At 54.7% G+C, this 9332-nt stretch overlaps 1 protein-coding gene across 1 annotated transcript; it reads right to left on the bottom strand.

Annotated features, from left to right (window-relative positions):
• Nucleotides 1-3989: 3989 nt before the first annotated feature.
• GPR142 (G protein-coupled receptor 142) lies at nt 3990-9084 on the bottom strand. Its single transcript, XM_054458340.1, has 4 exons — nt 8841-9084; nt 6976-7142; nt 5925-6083; nt 3990-4861 (listed from the first exon to the last, which is right to left on the bottom strand). The coding sequence occupies exons 2-4, from the start codon at nt 7067-7069 to the stop codon at nt 3990-3992; spliced, it is 1125 nt and encodes a 374-aa protein (XP_054314315.1). The 5' UTR covers nt 7070-7142; nt 8841-9084.
• Nucleotides 9085-9332: the final 248 nt, after the last annotated feature.

Below are 9332 nucleotides of genomic sequence, written 5' to 3'. Positions count from 1 at the left end.
TCTCAAAAACAAACAAACCAACGAAAACTCATATGTTGTTTAAGCCACCCAGTCTGTGGTTATTTTTTTATGGCAGCCCTTGAAAACTAATAGAGTCCAGAAAACAATTTGTCAACCAACTTCCAAACAGCAAAAATCATATATACCCTTGGGAAGAAATGAAAGATATGTGAGCAATAACCATCCTCAGATATTAACAAAGGATGAATGATAGACAGTAAGATCAACCAGCACATCAAACATGTGGTGGGAATTGTTAGGAAAGAAACTCAGAATTTCAAAAAGGATTTTCTTTAGCTAAGATATTTCAGCAGATGAGTGGGTAGGCTATGGAGGGAGAAGGGAAGAAGGATAAACTGAAACCATTTAAGTATCTCTCTCCTCTAGAAGCCAGTTGAGAGATTGGCAGATTTAATAATCCTTTTCATTTACATTTCAGTGACATGCTTACCAAGGCGATTATCACTTCATTTTATTAAAGGTTACACAAATGCTAAAAAGAAACTGTTACCTAATGTGTTTTTTCTTTTTTTTTTTTTTGAGTCGAAGTTTCACTCTTGTTGCCCAGGTTGGAGTTCCATGGTGCTTCTATGGTGCGATCTCAGCTCACTGCAACCTCCATCTCCAGGATGGAGTTCCACGGTGCTTCTATGGTGCGATCTCAGCTCACTGCAACCTCCATCTCCTGGATTCAAGCGATTCTCCTGCCTCAGCCTCCGAGTCCTTGGGATTACAGGTGCCCACCACCATGCCCAGCTAGTTTTTGTAATTTTTAGTAGAGATGGGGTTTCACCATGTTGGCCAGGCTGGTCTCCAACTCCTGACCTCAAGTGATCTGCCCACCTCTGCCTCCCAAAGTGCTGGGATTACAGGCATGAGCCACCACGCCTGACCACCTAATGCATTTTATTAGGAAAATGTGATACTGGTTTTCAAATCTGATAAGTCCAGCAGTAGAAAGTTCTAAGCAATGCAAAAAATCCCCGAGAGTGGTCTGCCTCTAATCTTCTACATCTGAGAGCACCTGCAAGTTGTGGGGTGGAACAGACAATGGACCAGGAACCAGGAGACTTGGGTTTGAGTCTCAGTGTTGCTCTTGACCAGCTTTGGGCTAGGGGCATACCATTTAATCTCTCTGTGCCTCAATTTCCTAAGTTTGTAAAACATTACAATACTCCATATGCAGGGTTGTTTGAAAAAGTCACTGATTGCCCCAGCCTGTCGGTACAAGTGAGGTTATAGCAATATTAACACTGGGGTTATGGTGGCTCAATGCAAAATTGTCTCAACCAGCCTGGCCAACATGGTGCAACCCCGTCTCTACTAAAAATAAAAAAATTAGCTGGATGTGGTGGTGTGCGCTTGTAGTCCCAGCTACTCGGGAGGCTGAGGCAGAAGAATCACTTGAACCCGGGAGGCGGAGGTTGCAGTGAGCTGAGATCACACCACTGCACTCCAGCCTGAGCGACTGGGTGACAGAGCGAGACTCCATGTCAACAAAACCAAACCAAACCAAACCAAACAAAACCATGTCTTGAAAGAGCCTCCCCAACAGTTTTTGGAAGTTCCTGGTTTCACTGGTGCTCAGAGGCAGTTGAGCTAATCTTGCAGCTGGCCTCCTGGAAGACAGCCCCCAGCCAGCTGAGGAAGGCATCCTGCCTCTGGCCTAGACCCAGCTGCTGTTGCCATCCATGGAGACACAGATGCTCTTCCCTGATACTGGGTTCTCTCTGCAGGTTGTTCCATTTAGTTCTTCATCCATGGAACTTTGTGGTTTCTTCCCGTGCCCGCTTCTGTAGGGCAGGCTTAGGCTGGGCTGGGGCCGACATTATCTGGTCCTCCAGTGGACCTTCTCCCTCCCCGGGTACCTGCATTTGCATCCCCCTCCTCCTTAAGCAAAGAAAAGCACAGGTGCATCAACCCTGCCTGGGGACACATCTGTGTGTGCACATGGAGGTGTGGGTGGGTGCAGGGGTCCTCCATCCTTAACACCTGCTCAGGGTCAGTGTGGACCACCCTGGAGCAGAAGTGTTGGGCTTACAGGTCCTCAATCCTTTCTCTGAACTTGGCACCACATGTCTTGGAATTCAGAATACGTCAGAGCAGAGGAAGGTGCTGTGTGGATCTAGTGTTGCGTGTTCGATCACGATTCTGTGGGGTGTGGACAGCAGTGCATGATCACTCCACTAACAGTCCCGGGTGGGGCTGGCAGGACTCACAATCACAGGACAACGTCAGGACCAGAAATCACCTCACATCAGGTCATGTTGTGCTGCTGAATGTGTTTGTGGCACATTTTGGAAACATGTTTTGGTTTGCAGAGTTTTTTGGAGTTGAGAATCATGGTTAATGCATTGGAGACCCAGGTTATCCTCTTTCTGGTTTAGCTGAACCTCCCTGTCTGGACATCCCTGCTCTGGGGAGAAGCAGAGAGGCAAAGTGGAAAGTCAAGCATTGATTCTGCATTGACTGTGTCCTGGGTGCACAAACAGCTCTTTGACTGATGTCATCCCACTAAGAGGGTGGGTGCAGGTCTAACCTCCCATTCAGGACGAAGGTCAGCTCAGCCTGACCAGGAAGCAGAAAGTGGTCCTAGCGCAGCTGCTAATGTGTTTACCCATAGCCTGGAGCAGGTGGGAGTTCCATCTGCTAATCTCTCCCAGCTGCCTCTCCGGGATGGTGGTGCTGAGAGGAGAGAGGGGCCCTGGAGAGGCTCCCTGGAGTGGCTGAGGGTGTGGAGCAGAGCTCCTCATGACTCTGATGGACTCTGCCAACTCCCGCCTCCCGGTGGTGGAGGAAAAGACCTTTCCCCAAGGGGCGTGGGCTCAGGGGGCTCAGCAGAAGCTCAGGGTCATCTCCAGCTAGGTCCTCCTTTCCTGTTCTCCTAGTATCCTGGGTTAAGAGACCATTTTCTTTCTCCTCATTGGCAACAACAAACACTATAGCCCCAGTGCTGGTTCTGGGCCCATGAACCTGTACTGGCTTAGGGCAGGGAGTAATGTGGAATCCAACCAGGGTGTTTGAGACCTAAGGGGCTGTGTCTCCTGTGGCTGGACAGACACGGGCCTGGGCTCCTCACATCTGATTTAAGATCACCCCTTTCTGGCTGGCCCTGGGGGCTTTTATCCCCCAAGCAGCCCCCTCCCATTGCTCAGCTCAATTTCTTTGTTTCCTCCAGCCTAAGAAATGCCTTAAGTCCTGAAGATATCTTCCTTTTCAAACTCTGGCATTGTCACTAGGAGCTGGACAGGTGATCCATTCAGGGAATGAGAGGCAGGCACCAGGTAAGGGGGGTGGACTGGAGACAATTCACATCCATCCATCAATCCATCCATCCATCTGTCCTTTTTTTTTTTTTTTTTTTTTTTTTTTTTTTTTGAGATGGAGTCTCACTCTGTGGCCCAGGCTGGAGGGCAGTGGTGGGATCTCAGCTCACTGCAAGCTCCGCCTTCCGAGTTCATGCCATTCTCCTGCCTCAGCCTCCCGAGTAGCTGGGACTACAGGCACCTGCTACTGCGCCCAGCTAATTTTCTGTATTTTTAGTAGAGACAGGGTTTCACCATGGTCTTGATCTCCTGACCTCGTGATCCGCCTGCCTCGGCCTCCCAAAGTGCTGGGATTACAGATGTGAGCCACCGCACCCGGCCTCCATCTGTCCATTTTTCTATCCATTCAACCAACATTAATCTGGCGTTCATGATGAGCCAGGCAAAATGCCCCCTGCAAAGGAATGCCCACAGCACTGATGTTATTAGCCTGTGCCTGGCAGTGCCCTTTCATCTTCCCAGGAAATAGGGATTGCTGGCGAAGCAAACGTAAGAGTTGGCTAAGTTGTCCTCCTCTCTACCTGGGAGCCACACCCAAAGGAGGAGCCTCCACCCCCACCCAAGGAAAGCAAGCTGTCGATAAACGTTTTTTGGGCACAACCTCAAAGGCCCCAGTACATGTGGCCATGAGCCACCCTGAGCTCCCCAGCTGGGCCCCCTCCTCTACACTTCTGCCCCTTTGGGGAGTCCCGGAGGCTCCATCACAGGCTTCGCCGCCATGCCCTCTGGCTGTGATGCCAAAGTACAGGGCAGGTAGGCATCGTGGATGACCTGTCGGACAGTGGCCCGGAAAGTCTTGCTGACAAAGCAGTAGAGGCTGAAGTTGGCTGCCGTGTGGAGCATGGCTACCATGTTGGCCACATCCAAGGCAAGGTGGACCCTCCAGTCCCGGTGGACAGGGGCCACGTACATGTGGTAGAGCATGACGAAGACCCGGGGCGCCCACAGGAGGGTGAACAGTGTGGTGATGCCCAGGAGGATGGCTGTGCTCTTGCCCACCCGGGGCTGCAGCCCACTCCGGCCCCTCCTCCGTAGCCGGTGGATGATGGCCGAGTTGGTGACCAGGAACACGCCACAAGGGATGAAATAGACAGAGAGACAGTGAGCCCACTTGAGGACCTCGTCCAGCGTGCTGGGTGAGTCGGCGTCTCTCCACACGTCCAGCCACCAGTAGAAGGGGATGCCGGTCAACAGGGCAGCACTCAGGACAGCAGCAATGGCCCGGCGGGTCCGGCCTGGGGATGAGGCGGCCCGATGGTGCAGGGGGTGGCACAGGGCAGTGTAGCGGTCAACCGTGAGCAGGATGGCGATCCAGACTGAGGCGTGGTTGGCAGCAAACTCCAGGATGTTGGCCATGCGCACCACAGCCTGGGGCACCTGGCGGGCCAGCACAGCTCCCTGCAGGAGGAAGCCCGCGAACACGATGACCACCTGGATGATGATATCCGAGGCCGTGAGCGCCAGAAGGTAGTGGTAGGAGGGCCTCCTGGTCCTGGTGGCAAGGCGCGCCAGGGCCACTGCAGTCAGGAGGCTGACTGATGGCAGCCGAGGTGAGGGAGGGGAGAGGCATCAGAAGAGAGCTCAGACTCTGCTTTCCAAGGTGTCGCCAACACCCCTCCCCATCTGCATGTGCAGAGGCTGCGCTGGCTTCTCTTTTTTCTCCTTCCAGATCCTTCTGAAACCCCACTTTGCCCAGAAGGCAACCCAGGCCAGCTCTGCCCTGTCCATCCACTGCAGGCCACTGACTGTACCGTGGTTACACACAGGTAAGTGCACATGGCAGGGTGTCCTCATAAGCCACCTGTCCTGGCCAGATGTGGTGGCTCACGCCTGTAATCCAGCACTTTGGGAGGCCAAGGTGAGCAGATCACCTGAGGTCAGGAGTTCAAGACCAGCCTGACCAACATGGAGAAACCCCACCTCTGTTAAAAAAAATATATATAAAAATTAGCCAGGCATGGTGGTGCATGCCTGTAATCCCAGCTACTTGGGAGGCTGAGGCAGGAGAATTGCTTGAACCTGGGAAGTGGAGGCTGCAATGAGCCGAGATTATGCCACTGCACTCCAGCCTGGGTGACAGAGCGAGACTCCATCTCAAAAAAAAAAAAAAAAAAAAAAGCTACCTGTCCTGTGGCATTGTCCTCCAAGTCCTTTTTAGGTTTTCTGTGTCCTCCAGAATGGAGGCGTCCCTGGACACAGGCATGGGTTTAGCTACCAGACTTGGGGAAATCCCCAGGGCCGAGACCACCCGTCCTTCCTATATCCACACACCCACCTCTGCCCCAAGCTCTGCTCTCTGAAGGCATGGGCAGCACGGGGAGCTTTGTACTGAGCTGAGCCAGTTCCTGTGTGAATTTTGTTATCCTAAGAGAGTGCTCACTGCTGGGGAAAACTTGGGTTTAGCTGTGAGCACCCCCAGTCCTAGCCCCTTAATTTTATTCCCCTCCAGTGACCCAGAACACCCCTGACAATGGCAAGGAAAGACCAGGGGTCTATGATCCAGGGCCTCAGGGTCAAACACAGAGGACTGGCACCCATTGAAGGAGGATCCCCATTTCTGGCCAAGCCCAAGTCCCCAGACCCCAGCTCCCCACTCACCAGGCAGCCCCAGGCCCAGCAGGACACTGTAGTAGATGACAGGGATGACGCCAGCCACACACGGGGACCTCTCTGCGATCTCTGGCCAGTGGCTTTCAAAATCCTGGCTCAGCCCACTGATGTTGGGTGTGGGCAGCAGGGTCACTCGTGGCTGGCCAGCTAGAAGGTGCGGACGGGCAGAGTCAGAGCCTCTGGTCTATTTCTAACCTGGCTGGGCGCAGCCCCGCCCTGACCTGGGGTCTTTCTAGTCACCCTGCTCTGTGCAGACCCTCTAGTCAGACCCAGCTGAGTGCACTGTCTGTTGCTGTGAGAATTCTTGCCAAGACCACCCTCACCCCCACCCCATCTCACCCCACTCCCTCAGTGGCCTGGCTGCCCCACTGATGGGAAGTCCCTGGCAGCACGGCCTGCTGCCATAGAGACCATTGCTCCCCATGGGTCCTCCCCATGGGTCCTCACCCGGCCTAGCAGGGGCTCTGAGACAGGATCACGGGGGCACTTGTCGAGGTGCAGGCTCCTGAGCCTCCTCCAGACCAGAGGGTCTGAAGCGGGGTTGCAGCAGCCGTGCTTGTAATCAGCAACCTGGGCGATTCCGGCCCAGGTGACCCCAGCCACACACAGGGACCTCTCTAGGAGGTCCACAGCAGAGGCCCCAGGTCTGCACAGCTCCACTCAACAGCTGTCCCCCTCTAAGGAGAGGCTGTTGGTAGAGCCCCCTTTTTTCTAAACTAAAGAGACCCTCTTCAGAGGTGAGCACCACTAAAGCTGGAATGGCCCAAGTCCACAGATGGGGAAACTGAGTCCACAGGGGTAAGGTGGCTGGTCTAGGATAAGCACCGTCCACTCTGGCCCCTGGTCCCCTGAAGCCACACTGCGCTTCTCTTTCAGGTTGAACTCCAGCTTTTCATTTCCTGCTGAGGCCGGGGGCTCACTGCTCACTCACTCTCAGCTTCGGCCCCTACTCCATCCTCTAGGTCCCTAACCTGCCTCCTGTTCCCTCCTGCCTTTCCACCTTATTGCCCCCAGCATACCCCACTTCAAGATGCCTTACCTGTCTCTTGTCCCTCAAGCCCCATGCTCTGGGGCCCCGAGTCCTGGGTCACCTGTGGCTTTTCCTGAGGGTCCCCGCAGCTCCCTGTCAGCATCGCCAGCTGTACCTTTCACTCCTTGGCTCTCCAAGTGGTTGTTTGCCCCAGGATCCTTCCGGAAACACTGAGCCTGTTAGTGCAGGGGGCGGGGCGGGGGAAGGAGGAGGAAGGAATCGGTGGGCGGAGGCACCGGGGAAAGAGCTAGAGTAGATGCTGGTGGAGCAAACCAGGGTCCTCTAAGGCACACAGGCAGGGGAAGGGGTCGGGCTGGGCAGGGGCTTCAGCTTCAGGAGAGACAAGCTGAGGGTGGCACGGGGTTCACAGGTGTGTCTATGACTGGGGGAGCAGGAAGTGAGGAGAAGAGGCGGGATGGCAGGATAGAGGTTCTGGGGGGCTGCCTCCTGCCCCGGGGTACTCTGTGAGCTGGCCTGGGGTCAAACCTGGGGCTGAGGACTTTGGGGACAGGCAGAAGGACTCAGGGTGCTGACTCTATGAGCATCCAGACTGAGAGGGAAGAGAGTAGGGCACCTCTGTGAGGAGTTGGGGGAGTTGTGCCGGTAGGAGTGGTGAGGCTGCCACGGACAGGGCTATGATCCCAAGAGGCCCAGGGGACCAGGTGTACAGGGTCGGTCCTGCAGTGGCCATGGTGGGGGAGGTGGAGGCTACCCCCAGGGGCAGGATGGCAGGCAGCCGTGCACAGGGTGGGGCATCCTCTGGGAGCAGCCGGTGCTGGGAAACCACAGTCCTGCAAGCTGTTGTTTTCCTGGCCCTGGTGAAATGGACCATCCCTCAAGAATATCAATCCCTGGCAAATAAACACCAGCCGTTGCTGGTGAGCACTCAGAAGAGGCCAGAATCTGTAGCTCTGGCTCCCCTGCCCTAGAGGAAGAGTGACCAGAGCAGTCCACAAGCAGGCACCCGGGACATGGATGCCCCGTGGACGGCCTCGGGAGGAGAGCTCAGGCCCCCCTGGAATCACCTCCCACGGCCTGTCCTCTGGGAATGCAGCAGAAAATATGGCAGGAAATATAGGGAGCTTCCCAGCTCTGGGAATTAGATCTCACATCAGAGCCTGGAACTCCCCATCCCAACACCCCCTCGGATACTCACAGCGCAGGCCCTGCTGCCCCCTGGTGGCCACATCCTGACCCTGCAAGCCTGAAAGTCCCATGGTTTGGCCAGGCACCCTGGGTGGCACAGTGGGACTGGAGACGGAGCTGCCCGCTCAGGACAGGTCCTCTGGTGGAGTGCTGGGACCCCAGCCCCAGAAAGTGCAAGTAGCACAGATGACGCCCCAGGCCACCACCTCCTTTCGGCAGAAGGCTAGGGGTGAGAAGAGGCAGACCCTCTCTTCAAGGAGCTGCCATGGGTGAGGGGCAAGGAGGGTCTCTGCCAACATTTACCGAGTGCTTACCCTGTCCCTACACTTTGTTTTTTAAATTTTATGTATAGATACAGAGAGAGTTTGGGGTCTCGCTGTGTTGCCGAGGCTGGTCTGGAACTCCAGGCTTCGAGTGGTCTTTCTGCCCTGGCCTCTCAAAGAGCTGGGATTACAGGTGTGAATCACCATGACAAGCCCACTTTGTTTCTTTGAGGGATGTACACTTGATTGGAAACCTTAAATATTCTTCAGACAGAACACAGTGGTTTCAACCAAGGCTGTCACACAGGCTACACAGAAAACTAGAGCTCTCTGGATTCAGAGCGAGGAGAGGGAGAGATGGAGGAGGGGGACTAAGTTTGCTAAAATGATGCCCCATGCACGTCCTTCCAGCAACTTAGAATCCCACCCCATAGAAGGCCTGTTCTGGGAGGCAGCTGGATTCACCTGGCAGAAACTGCTGGAGTCCTTGGATGGTCTTATTCGGAGGTCTCAGCTTCCCCGTGTGACCTGTGGAGACCTCAACCACCTGGAATGACTGAGACAAGAATGCTGGCTTTTCTGTGCATGGGACACCATTGGTTTGTCTTCCTCAGTATATGCTTCTGCACCCAGGACAGCAGGGATGTCCTGCAGGGAAGTGGGGACCCACTGGATCTTTTGCATCCATGGGCAACATCATAATACTCATTGCTAACAACGCTGGGATCCATGGTTCAAGAGATGGAGCCGGGAGATGTTCAGCTCAGTGGCAGCAGCAGACAGGACAGGGCAGCCACAGGGCAGCCACGTCATCAGCCAGCACACAGCCTGTGCAGAGGTGAGAGGCCCCTTCTTGGTGGTGGCAATTCTTTCCTACATGGTGTGTGTCAGTGACCAAGGAAGGCTGCTAGCCCACGGTGGAAGGGATCCTATCCACTAAGGCAGACACCTCTGAGC

This window comes from Pongo pygmaeus, chromosome 19 (genome assembly GCF_028885625.2).
Source record: "Pongo pygmaeus isolate AG05252 chromosome 19, NHGRI_mPonPyg2-v2.0_pri, whole genome shotgun sequence".
Taxonomy (NCBI): domain Eukaryota; kingdom Metazoa; phylum Chordata; class Mammalia; order Primates; family Hominidae; genus Pongo; species Pongo pygmaeus.
The sequence above is the reverse complement of the archived record's forward strand: the minus strand, read 5'-3'. Positions and strand labels throughout refer to the sequence as shown.